Source organism: Anolis carolinensis, chromosome 3 (genome assembly GCF_035594765.1).
Source record: "Anolis carolinensis isolate JA03-04 chromosome 3, rAnoCar3.1.pri, whole genome shotgun sequence".
Taxonomy (NCBI): Eukaryota; Metazoa; Chordata; class Lepidosauria; order Squamata; family Dactyloidae; genus Anolis; species Anolis carolinensis.
In genome coordinates, this window is record NC_085843.1 from 157,152,425 (window position 1) to 157,179,802 (window position 27,378).

General features: G+C 41.2%; 1 protein-coding gene and 1 pseudogene across 5 annotated transcripts in view; both read right to left on the reverse strand.

Moving 5' to 3' along the window:
- Positions 1-27,378, reverse strand: part of grk5 (G protein-coupled receptor kinase 5) — a 325,889-nt gene that overhangs the window by 54,296 nt on the left and 244,215 nt on the right. For 2 of the 5 annotated variants that reach the window (XM_008119541.3, XM_062975644.1), the window contains 4 exons: positions 12,018-12,118; positions 8,996-9,088; positions 4,983-5,046; positions 3,764-3,904 (listed from right to left, as the gene is read on the reverse strand). In XM_008119541.3, coding sequence (XP_008117748.1) covers positions 3,764-3,904; positions 4,983-5,046; positions 8,996-9,088; positions 12,018-12,118 — 399 coding nt within the window. Of the gene's footprint in view, positions 1-3,763; positions 3,905-4,982; positions 5,047-8,995; positions 9,093-12,017; positions 12,119-16,283; positions 16,324-27,244; positions 27,336-27,378 lie in introns of those variants that run through there. The other 3 variants (XM_062975642.1, XM_062975643.1, XM_062975645.1) reach the window with 3 other exon arrangements.
- On the reverse strand, positions 6,089-6,185 carry LOC134298144 (U6 spliceosomal RNA; annotated as a pseudogene).

A 27,378-nucleotide genomic window follows, 5' to 3' on the forward strand; every position in this document is an offset into this window, starting at 1 on the left:
GCAGGTTAAGTGGCTTAGTTGCACCACTTTCTATATATAGAGATTTAAGCTAAATGTCCGATAGGAAGGAAAGTTTTTTGAACGCTTACGTTCCCTCGGCTTTCCGCTCTTCGTTGTCTTCTCGTCTCCTTTACTGATAAAATGGGCTCGGCTGGCAGTCTGTGCGGGGTTTTACCCGCTGCTGTCGCCGCGGTTCGCGCTCCCCTGCTAAAGCCCGGATCCGCTCCCCCCGACACAATTCGGGGGCCGGCTCAACGGGGTGCAGGGGCCTTGCGTCCCTCCTCGTCTCGATCCACAAGGAGAGGGGAGCAAAGGCTCTACCCAACCGCTGCAAACGTTGGTCCGTTGAGAGCACTCAAAGGACCCGTCCTGCCGCCATATCAGCCCACCGGAAGTCCATATTGTATTGTAATGCTTTTAATGTTATCTGCTTTGATTATCTTTTTGGAGAGACAAAGCGGGATATAAAAACATACTACTACTACTACTACTAATAATAATAATAATAATAATAATAATACCCTGTTTCCCCAAAAATAAGACATCCCCAAAAAATAAGACCTAGTAGAGGTTTTGCTGAATTGCTAAATATAAGGCCTCCCTCGAAAGTAACACCTAGCAAAGTTTCTGTTTGGAAGCATGCCCGGCGGCTGCCAAACAAAACACCATAGCATGCAGTAATGGTAAATGTACATACCACTTGTATATGGAAATAATGGTAGTAACAAGAAATTCTTGACAGGAGCCACAGTTTGTCTGGTTTGGTTATGTTGGTTTGTGATGACAACTACTGTACAGTATAGAATAATTTTTTTTCAACAATAAATGTGAATTCTTCTTCATGGAAAAATAAGACACCCCTTGAAAATAAGACCTAGCACATCTTTGGGAGTAAAAAATAATATAAGACACTGTCTTATTTTTGGGGAAACACGGTAATAAAAATAATAAGAACAACAACATTGAGCCTGGGGGACCCCATTTGGGGTTGGGACCCACAGTGTAAGAAGCTGTGATATAGTCAACACTCAGTGCAGGAATTTTTGTGAAGTCTTGGCTCTGCCTTTTCCTCTCCTCTGCTTCAGTTCCCTCTGTCTAGGTTTTCTTAATAGTGTAGAAGCCTCCATTTGTATTAGTTCTTGAGTGGAGCATAAAATCCCCCTAGAGTCTTAGTTGGTCTGTTCCATTTGCCGATACACAGCTTTCTTGCTAGACTTTTTCTTTCTGCAGAGGCTAGAGGCTTGGGAATTGTCTGGTAATCCTAGGCCCAAGCAACCCGAAACAGGCATACTTAGCACTAAACTCTGCATTCAGCAGTATTCATATACCATCAGTCCCAGTGACAACAGAAGCTTGTGGTCAGCCTAAGTTTCACTCCAAAAAGACCTTGGAGTCCTCGTGGACAACAAGTTAAACATGAGCCAACAATGTGATGCGGCTGCTAAAAAAGTCAATGGGATTCTGGCCTGCATCAATAGGGGTATAGCATCTAGATCCAGGGAAGTTATGCTCCCCCTCTATTCTGCCTTGGTCAGACCACACCTGGAATACTGTGTCCAATTTTGGGCACCACAGTTGAAGGGAGATGTTGACAAGCTGGAAAGCGTCCAGAGGAGGGCGACTAAAATGATTAAGGGTCTGGAGAACAAGCCCTATGAGGAGCGGCTTAAAGAGCTGGGCATGTTTAGCCTGCAGAAGAGAAGGCTGAGAGGAGACATGATAGCCATGTACAAATACGTGAAGGGAAGTCATAGGGAGGAGGGAGCAAGCTTGTTTTCTGCTGCCCTGCAGACTAGGACACGGAACAATGGCTTCAAACTACAGGAAAGGAGATTCCACCTGAACATCAGGAAGAACTTCCTCACTGTGAGAGCTGTTCGACAGTGGAACTCTCTCCCCCGGGCTGTGGTGGAGGCTCCTTCCTTGGAGGCTTTTAAGCAGAGGCTGGATGGCCATCTGTCGGGGGTGCTTTGAATGCGATTTCCTGCTTCTTAGCAGGGGGTTGGACTAGATGGCCCATATGGTCTCTTCCAACTCTACTATTCTATGATTCTATGATTCTAAGTAGAAGATCAAGACAGCTTATAAACACCATCCTGGTCAGTCGCTCGTCGGATCGGGGTATTGGGTGGCAACCTGTGCTGGACGGGGTTGCACTACCCCTGAAGTCACAGGTCCGCAGTTTGGGGGTCCTCCTGGATTCAGCATTGACGCTAGAGGCTCAGGTGTCGGCGGTGGCCGGGAGGGCTTTTGCACAACTCAAACTTGTGCGCCAACTGCGACCATACCTCGTGAAGTCTGACTTGACCACGGTGGTCCATGCCCTAGTTACCTCTAGACTGGACTACTGTAATGCGCTCTACGTGGGGCTTCCCTTGAAGACGGCTCGGAAATTACAACTGGTCCAACGCTCGGCTGCCAGATTAATAACGGGGGCGAGTTACAGGGAGAGATCTACTCCCCTGTTTAAGGAGCTCCACTGGCTACCGTTCATTTTCCGATCCCAATTCAAGGTGCAGACCATCATATATAAAGCCCTAAACGGTTTGGGACCCACCTACCTTCGTGACCGTATCTCCTACCATAAACCTGTCCGATCTCTGCGATCGTCAGGGGAAGCCCTCCTGTCGCCACTGCCTTTATCCCAGACCCGCCTTGTAGGAACAAGGGAGAGGGCCTTTTCTGCTGTGGCCCCCCGTTTGTGGAACTCATTGCCCATTGAAATCAGGCAAGCCCCCACTCTTTTAGACTTTAGGAAAGATCTAAAAACATGGCTCTTCCGATGTGCTTTCGGAGAGTAAGTGTTACACTCTTTTTGTTACGCCCCCCATTATTTATCCTCTAGACTGTTTGCTATCTTATTTCCCAGTTCCCTGTGGTTTTATTCTTATCCTTTTCTCACCCCGAGTTTTAACTGAGTATTCATGCGGCCCGCCCTGTTATATTGCTTTTTTGATTTTGTGTTGTACTGTATATGATCATTTATTGTATTGTTGTAATTGTATTATGATATGTTGTTTTTATATTTTGCTATATTGTATCTGTCCCGGGCATGGCCCCATGTAAGCCGCCCCGAGTCCCCATTGGGGAGATGGTGGCGGGGTATAAATAAAGTTTTATTATTATTATTATTATCTTATAATCCACCGCTTTACATCAGAGGCAAAAGACTTTCAAGGATTTCAGAAAGATGATTGCAATCACGAAATGTAATGTATTGTTTTAATTTATTTTATAATATTCCTGGGTGGAGTTAACCCTTTATTCATCTTGTTTTCAGTAAACTCATTTGGTTATCTTTTCACCTTGCCTAAAGTGCCTCTGTATGTTAAGGGTCTTGATCTTAACAGAAGGTATACAGATAGCCCCTGAGTAAAGCCAGACACCATAGTTTTCCCAAAGGCTCGGGCGTGCCATCACAATTGTACTTTTGTAATCCAATAGGTTGTAAGGTTGGAAAAGACTTTTCCTAGCATTGCACAGGGACTTGGAACCTGTAATTGAGAACTGTCAATAGGTAACAACATGTCATGAAACCACGTAGATTTTCAAAATTGTTAGCAAATTATGCTTCAGAAATTGTAGCAGCAGTGATAACGAAAACCATCAATCAAGCAAGCAAGCAGTATCAGACATGGCCTGCATCTGAAATCTAGTTAGAACGAAGATGCACCCTGTACACTTCCTGTAACCAACCCCACCCACAGACGGAAATGTTATCTAATGGAAGGCTGGTGCCCACTGCAAATCTGCAAATACTTACTACAAATTGACTATTGACTTTTTCTAGAATCTGCTTTTCATTTAGGGCCATGGATTCACCTTTCCTCTTCTTTATTCTTTTTTTCTCTAATCTTTTGCATGCATACATTTTGCCAGTTGCCCGTACTTGACAAGCGCAAACCTAAAAGGAAACAACAAAACCAAATAAATGCTACAGGAAGGAAATTACACTGAGAGGAAATCAGATAATTAATTAGCATTCTCTTTCATATGTGGCTACTCCATTATTTTGGTTTTTAAGGGAATTTGGCCATTGGGAAGGAATTCAAATCACCATATAAGGAGAAGCAGGAGACGCTGTGAATCAATTCAAAGTAAGTGATGTGATATACTTTATCATAACCTACAGGAAACTCCTGATAAGACTGTTCAGTTCAGAGGGTCTCAGTAAAATAATTAGAGCCGTGGTGGCACAATGAGTTAAACCCTTGTGCTGGCTGAACTGCTGACCTGAAGATTACCGATTCAAATCTGTGAGATGGGGTGAGCTCCCGTCTGTCAGCTCTAGCTTGTGGGGACATGAGAGAAACCTCCCAGAAGGATGGGAACACATCCAGGTGTCCCTTGGGCAACGTCTCTGTAGGCGGCCAATTCTCTCACACCAGAAGCAACTTGCAGTATGTTCTCAAGTTGCTTCTGACATGATAAAAAAGTAAAATAATCAAAACCATTGTGGTGTGACCTTTAATTTAAGACAACCGCAATTTCAAGGGTCTTGAAAAAGTTACTTATTTGAACTACAGCTCTTCAGTTGGTTCACTTTTTTGGTCTACAACTCTGAGCCATAACCTCAATAGGAATTGTAGTCCAAACATGCAACATTTTCACAATCTGGTTCAATCACACAGCAGCAGGAGCGGACTACAGAATTTCGAACCCAAATGAAGTACACCCCTGAACTAATTTCAAAGGGAGAAGAAAACATATGAAACATACTGCATAGTCAGTGCTATTTGAAGCAAGGCCTCACAAATATACTTTCTTAGTAGTTCGTATTTACATTCAGGTAAAAATCTACTCTATCTTTCTCTCTCACAAACACATACATGCACACACCCTCTACCATATATAAAAAGTCTAAAGTTTCCCATCTTTATAAATAACCATGGAAATCAAACAGCCATTAACATTTTAATGCTCAATCTATCAGAGTTCTTAGGCTTGGACTATTTTTAACACAGTTTTTTGAAATTACTTACCTCCCCAAAACCACCTTTTCCTAATACCCTGTATTGTCTAAATGTGTTTTTCGTTACTGGTTGTCTGAAAGAATAAGGAAAGAGTTGTGAGTGAGAAAATAAATAATATTTCAAAAGTTTTAGTGAAAGTGTGACTATAGTTGGTTTAATGGGAATCCTTTCCTAACCACTACATCCTGTTAACTGGCCGTTCCTTCCAGAAGCCCCCATTAAATTCAAAAAATGGAAAACGTTAGCCAGTTACCACCATGATAATTTTCAGAATTTACACATTCTGCATTTTGGGTATGAACTGTACATCCCTCCAGATGTTGCTGGATAGAAAGTCCCATCATCCTGTAACAAGGAGGAGAAAAGCTGGAGGTTTCAGTCCAACAGGATCTGGAGCAGTCGTTCTTAACCTGTGGATCCCCAGATGTTTTAGCCTTCACCTCCCAGAAATCCTAACAGCTGGTAAACTGGCTGGGATTTCTGGGAGTTGTAGGCCAAAACACCTGGGGACCCACAGGTTAAGGACCACTGATCTTGATTCCTACCCATTTCACACAGATTTACATTTTCAAAGCATGCCACTCCTCTTAGTTACTTATGGGTTCTTCTATATTTGGATGGGGAAACATGACTGTCCAGCAATGTCTTTATTTCTTTTACTATTGGATAGGCCAAATGGGAGTTGACAAGTAACAGGGATGGCTTGATGTAAGATGTATCATCACAGTTTTCTTTTTCAATACAGCCACAACTCAGCAAAACTATCATTTGCCATGATAAGCATGGTTTCCAAACACCCCATTTGCCCTGACTATTTGAACCATAGGCAAGAACAAGAATCTGAAATGGCATTTAACCTTTCTGGTGCACTCAACCCACAGTCTGCTACAAAAGTTAAAAAAATATCAAAAACAACAAATCAGCAGAAAAGAGAATCAGCAGTCAGGGAGCAGATCAAATTCTATATTGTAAAATAACTCTTCAGCCTTCACATCAACATCACAAGAAATATCTTGATTAGAAATGTCATGTTCATATCATATTCATGTCATAATGGCTGGTATCTCGTAAGTGTCCTATTTCTACATACTTTTCTCTACAGACGTGGTTGGGGCATTATTTTTTAGATTCTTGCATATTATCCTTGTGCAGGGGCTATGCTAATATTCTCTGTATCGTTCCAATTTTAGTATATGTGTTGTCAAAGTAAGCAGGGGTGGGGAATTTTTCTCCAATAAATAATCTCTGCATTCAGATCAAGGTTGGAGAAGCAGAGTGGCACTTTATGTTATGGATGTACATCTACAGTGGACCCTTGAAATATGCTGGTGTTTGGTTCTATGGCCCCTTAGCATGTTCAAGTCCCATTACATACCGCTGGTGTAGTAAAATAGTATGTATAAAGTGACAAAATCAAAGCTTGCTCTTCAGAATGTCTTTTAATGGTTGAATCATGGTTGAATATCTGTGGATATGGAGGACTGAGTATAGTTGCACTCACATCTGTACAGTGGGTTCCATTGTCACTCAAGGTGGGTATCAAGCAATGGTGACTGGTGGCTCCTGTGTTTGTAGGTAGTAGATTCATTTAAAAAAGGTGAAAGGTGTAAATGTGCTGTCCAACATGCTGAAATTGATTTCTGAATTGTTTCAGCACCATGGATAGTTCTTTGAAAGTTAGCACAAACCTGGAATGGTTCCACCACCTCATTGGCATGGAAGCCACAAGCTGACAACTGGTATCTAGATGTACATTTCATTGTGCAGTTGGTTCTGCCACAGGTTTTGTAGCACAACCAATCCATAATTCCTTCATCCTATATCATTCCAATGTAGGAGCGTTGTATCCCTTTGATTGTTAGATGCCATCAATTGTAAAACGCATACTAATTTCAGAACCACCAATAGAAAAAGCTCTATTTATATGACATATATATTTAAAGGAAAAGGTTTTCCCCTGACATTAAGAATAGTCGTGTCTGACTCTGAGGGTGGGTGCTCATCTCCATTTCTAAGCTGAAGAGCCAGCATTGTCAGTAAACACCTCCACAGGCATAGCTTTTTAAAGATTTATCTGTGAAAGATCTTCCTATGCTTGTATTTTGATACATAATGAGAATCACAGGATCCACATTGCATGGCAGTCATGATGGTGTGTGGACTGTGCCAATCCCCCCTAGCTAGACCATCTCCCGAGAAGGCCACGAGGTCTCAGGGTGAGATGCATGTGTACTTCAGAATTCGAGAGAGAGAAGAAAAGAGAACATGTGGTAATGTAGACAAAACAGTACAGTTTTCTTACTTGAAAACATTCTCTGTTAGAAATTTATTATATAGCTCTGGAAATGACTTGGAGACACAGAGTCCGTGTGACTTACTGGACAGAGTATTGAATCAATGGCTGTATTTGCAAATTTAAGCTTTGTGGATTTGATTATTCACAGATTTGATAAAAGTGTTCTCTTTAGGAATCTGTAGGTTCTCCAATGTGACTTTATGGCCAATTTCCATTGAAGGATCTAGTCATTCTAGAGAATCTAGGAAGTCCTAAAGAAAACACTTCTCTGGGAGTCTGTAGGTCAATTGTTCCCAATCTTTTTTTGACCAGGGACCACTTTGACCAGGGACCACTCTCCAACATTAGTACCAAAAAGGTTTACAAATCAGTTTTTGGTCAACTTTAGATTCAGTTTGGTTATTTGGTGTGCTGATTCAGAAAATTGCATTGGCTAGACCACATTAGCTCTAGTTTCTGATAAAGAACATTTGCCATCCAGTAGTTGTGCTCACCCACAGAAAACCATACTTACTAATCTAGAGGTGATATGGTCTATCCAATGCAATTTTCTGTATCAGCATCCCAAATAACCCCAGGAGCAGGCTTAAAACCAAAGACACCATGGCGCCCCTGCTTCTAGGCACCTCATGGAACGGCTCCCCTCATGGGGAAGGAGGAGGAGAAGCAGCAGTCAGGAGGTTTATTGTTGCACCTTTCGTGGATAGTCAGCCTCTCCCCTCCCAACCTCCCCGTTGCCTTGGCACTATAAGCACTTATAGTGGCACTTATGGGGATCCTTTGTTGGCCAGGTGGAATAGCAGTGAATAGGCTTGCAGTCTCAAAGCCTGGCCGTTTTCTGGAGTAGCTGGAGCTTTTTGTTGTATGAACGCAGAGGCATGGATGAGGGGTTGTGCTGCCAAGTTTAGTGTTTCTGGGATGTGTAGTTTTGTTGTTTTGTCCTAGGCCGAAATTTCATTACCCTTTTATATATATAGATATATATATGCTTTGGATAGCATAGGGAAAGGTTTACACCTCTGTGGATTTTGTTTTGCTCCCTGTGGCCGTTCAGAAGATTCCCGCTCACTTTCTGTCCCTGTGATAATTGAATTTCAAAAAGTTTGGCTTGTTGGTGATAAAGCTTCAACAAAGACAACCATGATAACTCTTTCGAGACTGAATTTCCCTACCAAGGGGTCAATTTCTCTTACTTCCTGTTGTCTCACCCCCGTTCTTAACTATGAGCTGTTTGTAAGTTGGTTGGTTGTAACACGAGGACTGCATGTAATCCACTGTCTAACAGCTGATACCATCGGAAAGTTCTTTTTAATCTTTAGATGGAATCTCTGAATCCACTGCTCTGTAGAATTGAAAAAGTGCTGCAAGGCGTTTATGGTTTTAAACTGTAGAGTTGATTGTTTTTCAAATCTGTTAGAATGTACGTATTTTTTTTTACATAGTTCTTAGTTTAATTCACATTTGATGTATCTTTTTGTATGTTTTGCACTTTAACCTTTACAATGTATAAGCCCCCTGAGACCTTGGGGAAAAGGTGGGATATAAATAAAGTGGGGAATAAGGAGGAAGAGGTGATGGCGGCTTAAGACTGATTAAGTGGTGCTCTTTGAGGCCAGAAGGGTGAATGTTGATTCACTCACAAATGCTAAAAGGGCTGACAACACTGTTCTACATCAATCCATTTCTAAGTTGCATCTTATCATAACTGTTTATCATAAACACCTACCTTTCCAGCCATTTCCATTGGAGAAATCTATCAAAATACATGCTCTCTGAATATTCTTGGAAAGGTTCTCCACTTAAATACTCACGAACAGATCTGTCTCAGATGAAAAAAGAAAACATAACAAACATTTACAATTCTGAACTTCATTACAAAGATTTCCCCAATTTGCTCCTTCACATGAATATTTTACACACACACATAGTTGATTTCAAACTGTTACTATTGCCACTGATGTTTAGCAGAGGTCTGGATGTGATATTTGATAACAAATTTCAATGCAGGATGACCCTCTGTATGTGCAGGGAATATGTGCCAAAACTACAATAACAACAACAATAATGGCACACTGGAGGGTTTGATATTTTTTGAAGAGTGTGTAAGAAGAACAGTGGATATTGTGTCTGTGGATGAGCAGGCTCTACTGCACAAAAAATCATAATAAAACTATCTTCCACTTGAAATGAAACCATTGATATTGAATCTGCGGATAAGAGGGTCATACTGTGTAGTCAATCAATACTATTTGTATTGAGACTGTGTTACCAGTCAGCAGAGCCAACCCTAGGTAATTTTGGGGGGCAGGCGAACCAAATCTTTGCGCCCCACCCCAAATTTGCCCCCCCCCCCGAATTTGGCACCCCCCCCCCACACACACACACAAACCTGCGAGCTGGGGGGGCAGGGACCATCGCTCGCCAAATGGCCGAACAAGGAAGGTCAGGCTCCAGGACAGCCTAGCTCTTCTAGGGAGACCTCGCAAAGTCCCACAAAGTCTCCCGAGGTCTCCTGAGAAGAGCCTGGCCTTCCTCGTTTGGCTGTTTGGCGAGCGATGGTCCCCAGCGGCAGCGGTGGCGGCAGGGAACATCGCTCGCCAAACGGTCGAGCAAGGAAGGCCAGGCTCCAGGAAGGCCTAATTCTTCTAGGGACACCACGCGAGGTCTCCTGAGGTCTCCCAAGAAGAGCCTGGCCTTCCTTGTTCTGCCATTTGGCAAGCGATGGTTCCCACCACTGCCACAGGGGACCATCGCTCACCAAACAGCCGAATGAGGAAAGCCAGGCTCTTCTCGGGAGATCTCACAAGACCTCGCGAGACCTCACAGGGTGTCCCTAGAAGAGTTAGGCCTTCTTGGAGCCTGGTCTTCCTTTTTCGGCCGTTTGGCGAGTGATGGTCCCTGGCGGCGGCACCTGGACGGGGGCGCTGTTGAGGCCTTGACAGCACCCCCCCTCCAACATGCGCCCCAAGCAGTGGCTTCAGCCGCTTCAACGTTGGACCGGGCCTGCCAGTCAGTTTTCTAGTTATGACCTTAAAACTGACAAATTTATGAAAATACAAACACATTATGCTCCTCTTAAAGCATTCAACTAAGCATAGGCTTGGCAAAACTGTTTATGTCAGGTATACAATTAAGCTCATTCTTTAAAGAAATGAATTGTTTTTCACAGCTGAGTTTGGTTTTGACATAGTTTTTTACAATGAATTTTAAGCTTTGGAATGACTCTGTGCCAAAGGAATGACCAACAGGTTTCAAGTCTAGCTTTGTAAATTGTATGTGTTGAATAAGACTTCTATTCATCATGTTATACTGCTCGCACAACATATACAAAACAAACAAAATCACTGTGACAAAACCAGTTTGCTGTTAATGCCATCAACAATTCTCATTTCCTTCAAAACAAAGAGCAAACAACAGTAGAGAGAAAAATAATTCAAACATATAAACAGATTTACTGGGTGATAAATGAATACAGTTTGCAAATATCCATGCAAGCAACAAAAAGTGTCTAGACAGAGATTTGATGGGATGTATTTCAGTAATTGCTCCATTTTAAAATTGTTGCTTTTTCAGGGGCCTGATGTCTGGATAAATACAATAGCTAGAGTTTGGAAGATGCAAATCTATGTAAGAGAGGTTTACACAACAACAGATAAATTGTAGTGAGCTTGCAAAACTGATAAGCCCTTTCCCAGACAAAAGGACAACACAACATGTGACTATCTGCCCCACAGCCCTCCTGTTTGAGTTCTTGATAAACAGAAAGATTTAGCACATCATTTTATAAAGTGGCTAAGACCAGTCTTTTCCCCGCTTCATTTTGCCATTACAGGGATAGCCTAGTTTCACTACTAATATTTGAGATTGTCTTGATCAAGAGGACACTTTAGGAATGGCGTTCCATAACTGGAGTGCCAGTGTTGGCAACAATAATTTCCACCAGAGATAAGTACATGGAAAAGGGCTTTTTAAAAGGTGGGTTGCACTCTAATCAGAGGCGGTTCAACTACCAGGCCAACTAGGCAGTTGCCTGTGGCGCCATCTTGTTGGGGGCATCATTGAGGCAACTCCTGTCTCCTGTGGCCTGCCTCCGCAAGGTATTGAACTGCTTTTTCTGTTGATTAGTTGTAAAACATGATGTTTTAGTGCTTAATTTGTAAACATTTAATGTAATTTGATGTTTAATAGGCTTTTCCTTAATCCCTCCTTATTATCAAACATTTTCGCTTATCCAACGCTTTTATTTTTCAATTATTGGTCTGGGGGGGGGGGGGGCCGCAAAATTCTGTTCGCCTACACTTGAAAATTACCTTGGGACGGCTCTGACTCTAATGCAATAAAAACAACACTCTGTATGCCATAGCAAATGGAAACCTTTGTCCAGAAAGATTTAAGATGAAAAATCTTTCCTTGAACTAGACCCTGCATCTGTGTGCTGCTGGGATTTGATGACAGAAGTGGGTGGTAGACCACTGAAAACTTCACACACCTTGTTTTGCAAGAGAATAGCATTTCTTGGGGGCTTCCCATATGCTTTGTTTTAAGCAGTAAATGCACTTTAAATGTTCTTTGGTTGCCAAATTTCACCAGGGGCAGGAGGGCGTTGAGGCCACACAAACAATATTTGAGGGAAGAACACATCAAATAAAGGGCAGAAACAAATGATCAATTTCTCACCTTATTAGAAGTGAATTGAATAGACAACAGCCAAACTGTAACCTGACATTTGGCTGCCACATTATACTTACTTCACGCAAGGTGAGAAGAGCTCTTTACAGGGGCTGTTTTCAAGTATTTCTTCTGTCTGCAGGACAAGATCTTGGTTGACTTCTGCTACAAAAGTTGGAGACTAGGGAGAAACACAGAAACATCGTAACATACATTAGTCTTGTGACAGTAGAAAGCGGTTCCTCAGTAACCACCTTCTTTTACGCAACCAATTCTGCCAGTTTTAAAATATCACTAGAGTTTATCTTCATATAACTGATGATAATAATAATAATAATAATAATAATAATAATAATAATTCGTGAGCCATAGCCAGAAGGCCTGGCTATGGCTCACGAATGGGACCCTAAAGAAGGAGACAGAAGGCCTGATCCTTGCAGCCCAGGAGCAAGCCATCAGAACAAATGCAATTAAGGCCAAGATCGAAAAATCAGCTTATGACTCAAAATGCAGACTCTGCAAGGAAACCGATGAAACCATTGATCATATCCTCAGCTGCTGTAAGAAAATTGCGCAGACAGACTACAAACAGAGGCACAACTATGTGGCCCAAATGATTCATTGGAACTTATGCCTCAAGTACCACCTCCCAGCAGCAAAGAACTGGTGGGATCACAAACCTGCAAAAGTATTGGAAAATGAGCACGCAAAGATACTGTGGGACTTCCGAATCCAGACTGACAAAGTTCTGGAACACAACACACCAGACATCACAGTTGGGGAAAAGAAAAAGGTTTGGAGAATTGATGTTGCCATCCCAGGTGACAGTCGCATTGACGAAAAACAACAGGAAAAACTCAGCCGCTATCAGGACCTCAAGACTGAACTTCAAAGACTCTGGAAGAAACCAGTGCAGGTGGTCCCAGTGGTGATGGGCACATTGGGTGCCGGGCCAAAAGATTTCAGCCAGCATTTGGAAACAATAGACATTGACAAAATTACGATCTGCCAACTGCAAAAGGCCACTCTGCTGGGATCTGCGCGCATCATCCGAAAATACATCACACAGTCCTAGACACTTGGGAAGTGTTCGACTTGTGATTTTGTGATATGAAATCCAGCATTTCTATCTTGTTTGCTGTGTCATAATAAAATAATAATAATAAAAATGTCTATCCCGTCTCCATCTCCCCACAGGGACTTGGGGCAGCTAACACAGGGAGAAAGCCCGAAAACAATAAAACAGAGTAAAACAGATAAAAAAAGCATCTTCAAATAAGCAAAACACAATAAAATCAGAAATGCAATACAAATGCAGTACAATAAGAATAAAACCAATGTAAAACATGAAATAATAAGATAAAAAGACCACCAATTAGGAAAATGGAGTAAAATGGGGGGCAGTTTAAACGAAAGTGCAAACAATATATTTTATGCCTTTTGGGGCGAAGAGGACAAACATTCTCAATCATTGGAGTGAGGTAGGACATCCAGTTGATTCGAGGAGAGGGTGGAATAAAGTGCAAAATATAACACATTTGTTTAGGTAGGATTTTTGATCATGGGGACTAGGTTATTCAAAAGCGCACCGGAAGAGCCAAGTTTTTAATTCCTGATGACCAGAAGTTTTAAAGCACAAACATACTTTGCTTCCTAGAAAAACGTAAGTCACATAAATTTGGCACTTATCACATGAAAACTTGTTAAAGAGAAAGCCAGCATGAATAGAGTTGAATGATTTCAGTTTTTCAAAATGGAAAACCCCACTTACACAAAATATGGATATTCCTGAACCCTATATAAAATCTTCCCAAAGGTTTCAGTTAATTACATATAGAAAACTGAATTCATATGTCTGTGAGCAGAACTGCAACAAAATGCTGGTAGTGTATTGCTACTGGGACATTCTTGTTCCAGATAAATAAAATACCCATTCCCAGTCTCCAGTAAATTATCACTTTTATATTTTCTAATTAGTTTATAATTTTAATTATAATGGCAGCCATCATGATCTGGTCTTATCACTAAGGCGCTTACAAACTTGGTATTGTTTTTAAAGGCTTTTGTTGTAATGTTTTATGAGAATGTTTCCCATTCTATTACACCAAGTAACATGATTTTTGTTCCTAGATTATAAATATCATTTCCTAATTGGTTCTATAATAAAACATGAAAAAGTTTATTAAACTGCAAAAACTTCATTTTTGAGGTACATCGTGCAGCACATTTTGCTATAATTTCTCAAGGAATATCTCAACCAATTCAACATAGTTTGTGGCGGCCAACCCCCCCCCCCCCCCCCAAGTTTCTGGAATATAACAACTACTTTCAATGTACGTGACATCCAATTAAACAAAAAATAACACTTTCAAACCAGGAACATTTTTTTCTGAATTTTGTTATGTAGTTTCATTGATTACATAACTTGTACATTAAGTTCCTCTTATTTTTCATAGAATTTCAATCTAATAATAACATAAGCACACACACACACACACACACACACTCCTTTACAGCAAATTTATTAGGAAAACAATTAGGTACTCATTATTTGAGTTTGGTTTTACATAGCAATGGACATGATATTGGGGAATTAATTTTGACTCTATTTGAAAGTTTACTTGTTTATTTTATATCCCACTTTTCTCTTACAACAGGATTTAAGACAGCTTCCAACAAATTAAGTATAGCAGCTAAATACTATTAGTAAAACAATAAAAAGCAACTAAATAACAATTATGTTGAAAACACAAAATTATAAATGTTTTAAACATATTCAAAACATAATGAAAAAGAGAAAAACACATCAATCTCATTACAAATTCCATCTACTACAACAAGTTAAAAGCAAAGGCCTGCATAAAGAAAATGATATTTACATGCAGATAGACAAAAACAGAAATGGGAGTCAACTCAAACTTCCATAGGAGGGGTATCATATTATGGAAGCAACTATCAAAAAGGCTCTCTCTGGCTGGATCTACACTGCCCTATTTCTCAGGATCTGACCCCAGATTATCCGCTTTGAACTGGATTATATGATTGTCCACTACCATATAATTTGGGATAAAAAGATAATTTGGGATCAGATCCTGGGATATTGGAGCAGTGCTCTCTCTCTCATGCCTTGCCAAATATATCTGTGATGATGGCAAGATTTAGAGGGGGGGGGGGATCACAAATGTCTTATGTAGTGCTTGTTTAATGGCCTTGCTTACTAAGTAAGAATACCTGCTACAGATACCTAACATCTGTGGCACAGGCTGGTAAACAGCTGCTGCAATAAATCACTCTGACCATGAGGTCATGAGTTCGGGGCCAGCCTGTGGCGGGGTGAGCACCCGTCAATTAAAAATAAAAATACAGCCCCTGCTCGTTGCTAACCTAGCAACCTGAAAGATAGTTGTATCTATCAAGTAGGAAATAAGGTACCACTTATAAAAAAAAGTGGGGAGGCAAGTTTAACTAATTTACAATGTTGGAATGAGGAAGTGCCATCAGAGTGGATGATGAAGCAGCTGCTCCCCCCCTGTGGCCAGAATCGAACATCCCCTCAGGAGAAGGTTAAATTGCCTCTGCATCTGTCTGTCTGTTGTCTCTGTCTCGGTTTGATGTGTTTATGGGCATTGAATGTTTGCCCTATATGTATATAATGTGATCCGCCCTGAGTCCCCTTCGGGGTGAGAAGGGCGGAATATAAATACTGTAAATAAATAAATAAATAAATTCTTTTTATGTATTAAAATGTCTAAAATACAATAATTCCACACCAAAGAAGGAGAAAAAAGAAGAAAAATAATAAAGATAATGAAATAGAAGAAGAAAATATACATTCGACTTCCAACCGATTATCTAGATCCATTTCAATCTGGTTTCAGGCCTGGTCATGGGACAGAGACGGCATTGGTGGATGATCTACAAAGAGAGCTAGCAGGGGAGTGTGTCCCTGTTGGCTCTCCTGGACCTCTCAATAGTGTTCAATACTATCAACCATTGTATCCTTCTGAGTTGTCTCTCTGAGATGGAACTTGGAGGCACTGTTTTACAGTGGCTCCCTTCCTTCCTAGGGGACCAGACTCAGAAGTTGGTGCTGGGGACTCCTGTTTGACCCCCTGGCCTGTGGGGTCTCACAGGGTTCTATGTTGTCCCCCACGTTGTTTTTAATATCTACATGAAACCACTGTGAGAGATCATCTGGAATTTTGGAGTTCTGTGTCATATTTATGCAGACAACACCCAATTCTATTACTCCTTTCCATCAAAAGCCAAGGATGCTGTACTGACTCTAAACCGGTGCCTGTCATCAGTAATAGACTGGATGACAGCTAATAAATTGAAATTGAAACCTGACAAGACAGAAGTGCTCCTGGTCAGTCAGTAGGCAGATCAGGGTATAGGGTTACAGCCTGTGGTGGATGTGGTCACACTCCCCCTGAAGACAAAGGTTTGTAGGGATGATCATTCCCTACATCATAATTCATTGTTGACCCTGGAGGTGGCCAGGTGGTCAGGAGCACCTTTGCACAATTAAAACTTCTGTGCCAGCTGCACCCGTAGTTTAAGATGCCAGATCTGGCCATGGTAGTCCACGTCCTAGTCACATTCCATTTGGATTGCTGCAATATACTCTACATGGGGCTCCCTTTGAAGGTAGTTCAGAAGCTCCAACTGGTACAGAGATCGGCAGTCAGATTACTACCTGGAGCACCATACAGGAAATGAAAAATTCTCATGCTGCAGCAGCTCCACTGGCTGCCAGTTCACTTCTGGGCTAAACACAAAGTGTGGGTCATACCTTTAAAGCCCTAAACAGTTCGGGCCCAGACTATCTAGCAAACTGCATCTCCTGTCCGGGCTCTTTGATTAGTGGAGGAGGACCTGCTCTCAGTCCCACTCCTGTCGCTAGTACGGCTGGTGGGAATGAGAGAGGGGGCCTTCTCCATGGTCATTCCTCGCCTTTGGAACTCCCTCCTCAAGGAGATCAAAATGGCTCCTTCCTTATTTTCTTTTTAAAAAACTGCTTAAAACTTTTTAGGGCTCACAAGCATATAATGAGGAGGAGGTATAAAATCCTTAGTACAGACTAAGCAGAATGGAACTGGTATGACACACTGGGGAGGCTGGCTTTTTAAATTGTTATTATCCGATGTAAATTGTTTATTTAACTTTATGCTGTACAATGTTGAGTGTTGTTTATTCTGTTTACATTTCTTACAGCCATTGTTTTTAATATAGGCATTGAATGTTCGCCTGATTTGTTGGAAACCGCCCTGAATCTTTATTTATTTGATTCTTCTTTCAGAATAAACATTAATGTACTTCTGCTCAATACAATCTGCTAGTTAAGGCTAAAATCTGTATATTATTCATACCACTCTGCAAAACTTCAGTAAAATATTTTCCGTTGCCAACATCATCAAAGATTTTTCCCTAATCAAAGCTGTTGATAAATCAGTTTTGGCTTTCATGTTTTTGACGTTAAAGGACCTCATTGCCCTAAGACAGATGAGCCACTGGATTGAAACAAAACCATCTTTTGGATGCTGCATTGTGGGATTCTTTTGATAAAATTGCAGTTGGTGCAAAGATCGGCAGCCAGATTACTAACTGGGGCTAGCTAGAGGGAGCATACCATGGCCCTACTGAAGCAGCTCTACTGGCTGCCAGTAAGTTTCCAATCTCAATTCAAAGTGCAGGTTATTACCTACAAAGCCCTACACGGTTCAGGTCCAGACTATCCTCATGACTGTATCTCCCCCTATGAACCAATGCAGACTCTAAGATTTGCTGAGGAAGCCTTCCTCTCAGTTCCACCTCCGTCACAAGTGCGGTCAATGAGGATGAGGGGAGAGAGCCTTCTCGGTGGTGGCCTCCCAGTTTTGGAACGCCCTCCCCAGGGAGATTAGGCAAGCCCCTACATTACAGCGCTTTCGAAAGAGCTAAAAACTTGGTTTTTTTCAGCAGGCTTTTGACAATGTTTAAGATTGTTGCCAGTCTAATTGCCAGTTATTTAGCACTTTATATCTATTTTTTAAGAGAAATACAGTTGAGATGCTAAATCGTTGTATGGATCTTTTAATCATGGCTACAGCCATATTTTACTGACTCTATTTAATAGAGATTGCTTTTGTTAATTTTATATGTTTGGTTTTATCTAATGTGTTATTGATTTTATATGTTGTTGTATTGCATTTTAAGCTGCCCCGAGTCCCTATGGGAGATGGTGGTGGGGTATAAATAAAGATGATGATGATGATGATGATGATGATGAAGACTGTGGCCCTATCTACACTGCCATATATTTATTTATTTATTTATTACATGCATTTATACCCCGCCCTTCTCCCCGAGGGGACTCAGAGCAGCTAGTGGTTAGTGTAGACTCATATAATGCAGTTAAACTGTGTTGAATTGCACTTCATGAATGGAACTACATGATACAACAGTGTAGATGGGGCCCATTAATGTAGAACAGTGGTTCTCAACTCGTGGGCCGTGGCCCAGCAGTGGGCCACAAAAACCAAAATGCAGACCACAAACTTCCTTTCTCTTTATTTATTTATTTATTTATTTATTTATTTATTTATTTTATTTCTGTCCCTTTACAAGAGCTGACCATTGCATTGGATAGACCCCATCAGCTCTAGACTATTAAATATGGTTTTCTGTGGGCGAGCAGATAGCGACTACTGAATGACATATGTTCTGTATCGGAAACTAGAGCTGATGGGGTCTATCTAATGCAATTTTCTGAATCAGCATTGCAAATAACCAAACCAAATCAAAAGTTGACCAAAAGCTGATTCATAACCCTTTTGGTACTAATGTTGGAGAGTGGTTCCTGGTCAAAGTGGTCCCCAGTCAAGTGGTCTTTGGTCAAAGTGGTCCCTGGGCAAGTGGGTACTGGTCAAAAAAAGGTTGGGAACCACTGATGTAGAATGAAGGAAGAAATAATACCTGAGAAACTGATAGGGACCAGAAATAGGATGGTTTGCCATCTCTGTTAGATCCTTAACCATTCAAATTTGTGAAATTCGTACTTGCCACAATGGGATTCATTCCAGTTTTATTTTTAAAATACAGAATTCAAAACAGAAGAATGGGTGCTTCCATGCACTTTCCCACTGCAAGTTCATGAGAGAGAGAATCCCAACCTCATTTTACAGACTATTTTGGATCTAATCTCTTCCTCTGTCAGCCACATTTAGCATTTGTTTATCAGTATGAGTCAGGTCTCTATAAAAGATTAGTATTTTCTACTTAATGCATTTAAGAGGCTATGGCATAGACAGACCATTTACTTTTTTTAAAGCCCCGAAATAATCACGCGAAGGAGAGATAGATCAGGATGCCAAAGAAGAGTTTTATCATTTCTCAGTCAAAAACAGGACAGCAAGACTCCCACCAAACTAAGCCCATTGCCACCTAGAGACTAAATTATGTAATAACACCATCCTCACACAGTTATTGCAGGTCTATAAATATAAGCTGAGTTCTGGCCAGCTATTCCAAGTGGTGTAATCAGCATAAGTAACCTATTAAATATTTTATAGTCCCAAGGGCAGTTCAGTGCACATGTAAAACACCAACATTACTCATACCTTTCGCTTTTTCCTGCAAAACAGAGAGTTATTCAGTGGCCAGCACTGGCACTTTCTCTTTACCAAAGTTGTTAAGACATGTGTTCAAAGATTACGAAATAAAATAGCAAAAGACACCTCATATATAAATGTTCATGTTTTAGAAACGTTTATGTGTGTTTTAGAAAACCAAAGTCAGCACCCTGTGCTGTACAGATGCAAGATAAACAAGGGCCTTGGTTCAACACAGGATTTAAATTAATGAGCTTAACCACATTTAACTGGATGATGGATGGTGGCCTATGTTTCTATCAGCTGGGATACTGTTGCTATTTCCAATACATTCATTTGCAAGGGATAATCTAATAAGTAATACCTAAAAGCTGTTGCTATTCCTAAACACAGCATGCTAAGGATTCTTTATTGCATGTCTGATAGCTAGATTTGGCAAGCACACTGTATTATGTCTGTCTTTCCATAAAACAACTGACTTCCCAGTGATTTTTTAATGGATTTATGCTGCACATCAAATAAGGAGCAATCGTTTAAAGTCCATCAACCAATAGTTTCGCTCTCATTGTACTGTATGTTTATCACACATTAAAGGGATCTCTATCTGACCACAGCAGGACTAAATGTTAGCTTACATCAAATGCTTGCAGTCTTATACAATGTATACTTAAGGACGCAACCTCACACAGACTTAGCTTCAATTAAATCCTATTGAATTCAGCGTAATTTACTATTGGGTAATCATAAATAGTGTTGTACATTTATGTTGCAAGATTCCAACAACACCACTGAAAATTATCTATTTATTCACAGCATTCATTTTGGAGATAAACAATGTGTACGAACCCCTATCAAATGTTAACTGATTTCAACTTCCATCATCCTTCACTTTCTGCTATGCCAACTAGAACTTGATGGGCATTTCAGTACAATAACCGTACATTCTGCCCCTCTTGTTTATATGCTGTTCAATAACAGTGGTGTAAAATCACATCCAGTAAAATATACATTGTGTTGTCGAAGGCTTTCATGGCCGGAATCACTGGGTTGCTGTGAGTTTTCCGGGCTGTATGGCTATGTTCCAGAAGCAATGTGTGCCAATGGGTGTTAATAATAATAATAATAACAACAACAACAAACAAACAACAAACAACAAACAACAACAACAGTATTCTGAGGAAGACCCAAACGTTTAAAAAGTTGGTGGGCTAAAAGGGGTCAAAATGCCCTCAGTGTGTGGCAATTTCCACTCCTCTAGCCCCAAAACTGAGCTGGGGGTGGGGGCTGGGGGTGAGCCTCAGAAGTCAATGGTCCAAAAAAATTTCAATTTTTTTGAAAGCTAAATGAAATTTTTGTTCGTATAGGTGCCACATTTTTGTTAGTGGGAACAAATACGGAAATGAGACAAATGAATGAAACTATACAAAATGAACAGCAATTCCATACAAAAGCACAAAACTAGTAATTACAAGAATTCCACAGGATTGTCACATGGCAGTTAAAATGGAAGCATAGTGCTATCATTGTAAAGGGTGAATGGGACACTACTTTCCACAGTCAAGAGCAAAGCTGTCGTGCCCCATGAAGACCCTCACTGTTTGCCCCTAGTTAAGCTCTTTTTAGTTAGAGCAATTAATATTTTATGTACAGTTTCTGGGGGTCAGTCTAGATAGCCTCTTTGCATTTGAACCCTCTGTCGCCCTGCCCCTTTAAGAATCCTCTCAGGGGCGAAGCCTCAGGCAAGGCATTTCTGGTTCTTGGAGGAGTCAGCCTTTTTGTGACTGGAAGGTGAAGAGAGAGGAGGGCCAGAGGGTCTACAAAATAGTATGTCCAGTCAGTGCTGTGTGAGCTGTATTCAAGTCCAGTCGGAGCTGTATTTAAGCCCAGTCAGAGTTAAATATTGAGACCATCTTTGAGACAGTTGAACATCATACAAGAAAGAGACAATAAGAAGAAATAAAGATTAAAGAGCCTCAGTTCGGCCAGAACTGTATCTATCTCTCTCAGACTTTGCCTCTCCTCATAAAAACTGCGTAGTGAGAGAAAGTCTAAAATTCTTGTCAGTTAATACATTCCCGTTTGATTTAACTATATAGTCTCCGATCTGTTCCCAGTGCAGCCTGTTCACCTTCCAAGTAGTTAAGATAGCGTGGGGACAGAACAAAAGCAGAGAAAAGTAGTGACCTGGAAAGCAATCCAGTTTTCTGAATTTAGGTGGAGGATGTTTTGCCTTCCCCAGTTACTCTCTTTTCCTGTTGCCCTATCTACTGTTGCTCAGGAGACAGATTACCCCTGACATTTCATGGTCAACATGGGACTGCAACTCTGCTCTGTACATAAAACCTCTTTGTATCTATCCGGGACTTCTGTTTTGCTGAGATTCATCCATCACTACCATGTTGAAGCAGGCAATATTTCTTTCTTTTCTCTTTTTGATATGATAGCTCCAGCAATTGGAAAAATCACAGAATCTATTTGTAGGGTTTAAAGCAATTGATAAAGAGAGAGATATCTGCCAATGCTGATTTGGTTGTGGTGAGCCCAAATATTTTATTTATAGCTCCAGCATTCTATACTCAGTCACATGGACATGTTTTAACACTGATAAAAAAAAACAGGAGTATTTTCCAGCTCTTGTTTTGAGTATTTATCCTGTTGTGTGCTTCTGAGAAATGGCTTCCACATGTTCTTATATTTCCACTTTTGGCCAAACTTAATAGAGCTCGGCAATAACAAATATATTTAGTGAGCCAAATGGTCTCAGTTACATCTCAGTGTCTAGAAAACCTTGACTACCATGTGGCAGAAGGAGAAGAGACTGTTAAAATAAATGCTTTTTTGCAACTGTTGAAAGACAGGTGAGCAAACAGTGTGCTTCCAAGCCCTCCCTGTCCCAAACTGACTCAGTTGACTGGTACAACGTTCTACTTTCATGATCATCATGTGAGGAGGCAGATGATTCTCTACATTTATCTCATCTTTGTAGTAATAACCATGCTATATCAAAGGGAAACACTGATCTTACTGTCTCAGATAAAAATAACTAACATTTGAGTTTGGACAAATTACTTTCTTGGATGATAATTTGCAGATATTTCCAGTTAACAGGTCACTGGCTATACTCGGTGAGTAGGCTCCTTGGGATTGTAGTTGGAACATTTTCAAATGATTATAATAAAGCTCAAATCCAAGTAAGAAGTCTGAATATTCATTCATTTGAAAACAAGAAGCCTCAACTGGGAACTGGAGGGGTGTATCATGGGTGCAGATGGATTTAAGGGTCCCAGGAAGCTCGACTCAGATGGGATGGATTCAATACGAGCAACTTGAAAACTTGTGCAACTTTGCTTTGGTGTTTCAAACTAGCACACTTATATACACACAAATGTCTTGATAACAAATGTTTCAATAAGTAGATGTCTCCATTTTGGGGATTTTCCTCAAATGCAGATGCAGATGTCCAAGCTTTGAAATCTTTCATTGCTTTCATTTAGAGTTGAAAGCATGAACTGTTTAAAGTTCTCACACAGATTGAAGATACATTTCCAATAATAATAATAATAATAATAATAATAATAATAATAATAATAATAATAATAATAATAATATCGCACAGACAGACTACAAGCAGAGGCATAACACCATTACTCAGATGATTCATTGGAACTTGTGCCACAAATACCATCTGCCTGCAACAAAGAACTGGTGGGATCACAAACCGGAAAAAGTTACAGAGAATGAACATGTCAAGCTACTCTGGGACTTCTGAATTCAGACAGACAGGGTTTTGGAGCACAATACTCCTGACCTCACGATTGTGTTAAAAAACAAAGTATGGATTGTCGATGTTGCAATCCCAGGTGACAGCAGGACTAGGAGAAACAACTGGAAAAGCTGACATGATATGAGGATTTAAAGATCAAATTACATAGACTCTGGCACAAGCCAGTCAAGGTGGTCCCAGTGGTGATTGGCACACTGGGTGCAGTGCCTAAAGACCTTGGCCTGCACTTAAACACAATAGGCACTGACAAAATTACCACCTGCCAGCTGCAGAAGGCCCCCTTACTGGTATCTGCACGCATTATTCGCTAATACATCACACAATCCTAAACACTTGGGAATTGTCCAACGTGTGATCCAATACAACAGCCAGCAGGGTGTCTGCTGTGGACTCATCTTTTTGTGTTTATTATAATAATAATAATAATAATAATAATAATAATAATAATAATAATAATAATAATAATAATAATATTTTTTAAAAAATGAGCACGCAAAGATACTGTGGGACTTCCGAATCCAGACTGCAAAGTTCTGGAATACAACACACCAGACATCACAGTTGTGGAAAAGAAAAAGGTTTGGAGAATTGATGTCGCCATCCCAGGTGACAGTCGCATTGACGAAAAACAACAGGAAAAACTCAACCGCTATCAGGACCTCAAGATTGAACTTCAAAGACTCTGGCAGAAACCAGTGCAGGTGGTCCCGGTGGTGATGGGCACATTGGGTGCCGTGCCAAAAGACCTCAGCCGGCTTTTGGAAACAATAGACATTGACAAAATTATGATCTGCCAGCTGCAAAAGGCCACCCTACTGGGATCTGCGCGCATCATCCAAAAATACATCACACAGTCCGAGACACTTGGGAAGTGTTCGACTTGTGATTTTGTGATACGAAATCCAGCATATCTATCTTGTTTGCTGTGACATAATAATAATAATAATAATAATAATAATAATAATAATAATAATAATAATAATAAAAACAACAACAACAAGTTTACTTCTATATCCTGCCTCCATCTCCCTGAAGGACTCAGGGCAGCTTACATGGGGAACAAACCCAATACAACAGAGATTAAAACCAAACATAGATTAAAGCATATTTAAATAAAATCAAACAACATTATAAAAGACAATAACATAAAAATAGCATCATCAGCAATCTATAGTCTGAACAGTAATGAGTACTGAAATTTGGGGGGAAGGAACTTGTGCAATATAGTTTCAGTACAGGACTGGTAGACAAAACGGCAAAGGCCAAGAATAAATTAGGACTAAAAGAGCAATGTCATTTTAAAAGCTAACCTATAGGACGAAGGGCAGGATAAAGTGTCGGGACTGATGGTAGTTATAGTTGGGGCCTGAATTTCCTGTGAACTCGTTAATTGAAAGCACAACAGAACATCCACGTTTTTAGATCTTTGCGGAAAGTGGACAGGGTGGGTGCCAGTCTAATCTGGGGAGATAATTCCAGAGCTGGGGGGGGGGGGGGAGGTCCTGAACCGTTTAGGACTTTGTAGGTAATCACTTTGATTGGTCATGGAAACTTATCGGCAGCCAGTGGAGCTGTTTAAACAGGGGGGTTGACCACTCCCTATAGTTCGCTCCAGTTAATAACCTGGCTGCTGCTTGTACCAACAGCAATTTCCGAACCATCTTCACAGGCAGCCCCATGTTGAACACATTACAGTAGTCCAATCTAGAGGTAACTAAACGACCATGGCCAAGGCAGATTTCATAAGTTATGGCCGCAGTTGGCACACAAGTTTTAATTGTGCAAAGGGCCTCTCGGCCACTGCCAACACCTGAGCATCAAGCATCAATGCTGAGTCCAGGAGGACTCCCAAAAATCAGTGGTTCTCAGCCTGTGGGTCCCCAGGTTTTTTGGCCCACAACTCCCAGTCAATTTTCCAGCTGTTGGGATTTCTGGGAGTTGAAGGCCAAAACATCTAGGACCCACAGGTTGAGAACACTGCACTAAATAATCACTAGCTTACATCCCTTAATTCCTTCCATTCCCCTTTGCCGGACTGTAAGAAGATATTAGAATAATCTTTCACCTTTTCACTCCCTCATTGTTCCTAGCTGGAGTGAGTGTCATCTTGCTTTTGCAAATACCACAAACACTTTCACAAGCATTGCAAACAAAATGGATGTTCCTGGCGGAATTCTAGTCATATCCATTCTTGCATGACACCAGAGAGTCGCATGAATCCTGGGTCAGCAATTTAGGGAACGGACTGGGAACAGGGAAAAGTCTTGTTAATTGATAGCAGTTCTTATGTGGTGACTAGGAGGACTCCTTTAGATCTGGGAGATCAAAGAGAGGAAAATTCTTCATAGTGTGCCTGTGGTACCAGGATTCTATAATGCCGAGGTCTGCAAGTGACTCATAGGTGTGATTTATCAGTTAAAGCAGCACAGTTCATCAGGGAAAAACAAAAGCTTTTAATTTACTGCCAACATTACTCATTTTTAGAGTCACAAGAAGCACAGCTCTTTGATGTGCAAAGCCTTGTTTTATTACACCTCCCAGAGTCCTGCTTTAATTTTTAAAACTAAAAATAATGGAAAACAACTCCTATTAAAGAAACACAAATGACTTTAGAAAATGAGGTTAGCACAATGTTTCCTTGCCAAAAATGATTTGTAATTCATATTTATCATCATCATCAACTCCAATGACTATCATTACTACTAATTTGGGACTGACATATCCCACCATGTGATCTGAAGTATGGAGCCCCCAGTGGCGCAATGGGTTAAACCCTTGTGCCAGCAAGACTGCTGACTTGAAGGTTGGGTTGCTGACATGAAAGTTGCCAATTCGAATCCAACCCGGGGAGAGCATGGATGAGCTCCCTTAGTCAGCTCCAGCTCCATGCAGGGATATGAGAGAAGTATTTCACAAGGATAGTAAAACATCAAACATCTGGGTGTTCCCTGGGAAACGTCCTTGCAGATAGCCAATTCTATCTCATCAGAAGCGACTTGCAGTTTCTCAAGTCACTCCTGACACACACACAAAAAACTGAAGTCACAAGATGCATATGGAAGATAATCAGGTCCATGGTCATTCACGCTACCCAGCGGTTCTTAAACTGTGCTTCATGGAGCCCTTGGGGTTTTGTGAAGCATACTGAGGGACTCCATGGTTCTCTCCTCCTCCTCCTCCTCCTCCTCCTCCCCCCCCCCCTTTCAAGCTTTTCCTCCTCTTTCCTGCTCCTCCTCCTGCCCCTCTTGCCATCAAAAGCCTTTTCAATCTGCCTCCCTTGCCACCAAAAGCCCCTTTTCCTTGCCTGGCTTGCTTCCAAAAGCCTTTTTTCCTCACCTCCCTCGCCCCCCCCCCCCAAGCCTTTTCCCTCACTTTCCTTTCACCCGAAAGCCTTTTTTTTCCCTTGCATTTCTCACCACCCTCATCCTTTCCCATTCACTTTCCTTGCTTTCAAAACCCTATTTCTCTCCCACCACTCAGGGGATGCTTTGATTGTGCTTTTTCTGCATGGCAGAAGGGAGTTGGACTGGATGGGCCCTGGAATTGCTCCTATTATTATTATTATTTTATTATGACACAGCAAACAAGATAGATATGCTGGATTTCGTATCACAAAATCACAAGTCGAACACTTCCCAAGTGTCTAGGACTGTGTGATGTATTTTCGGCTGATGCATGCAGATCCCAGTAGGGTGGCCTTTTGCAGTTGGCAGATCGTGATTTTGTCAATGTCTATTGTTTCCAAATGCAGGTGCCACCTTGACGTGGTGGTGGGGGGCTTAACCACTCCAATGATGACTGAGGGCTGTGCTGGCGGTAGTGTAACTACCGGCAGGTCCAACCAAGCCAGAGAGGCCTCAGCATAGGAGCAGAACTAAGAGCACCTAACCCATTAGCATTATGGAGAATCAAACCAAAACGAAGTCTATACTGGCTCGGTCGTCGCCCAGGATAAAAAGGACTGCGGTGGATGCTGCTGATTCTGGACATCCATCAACAAGTGAGCTACGGAATCAAAATACAAATAAACAGTCACAGAAGCAGCAAAAATATACAATGCCAGAA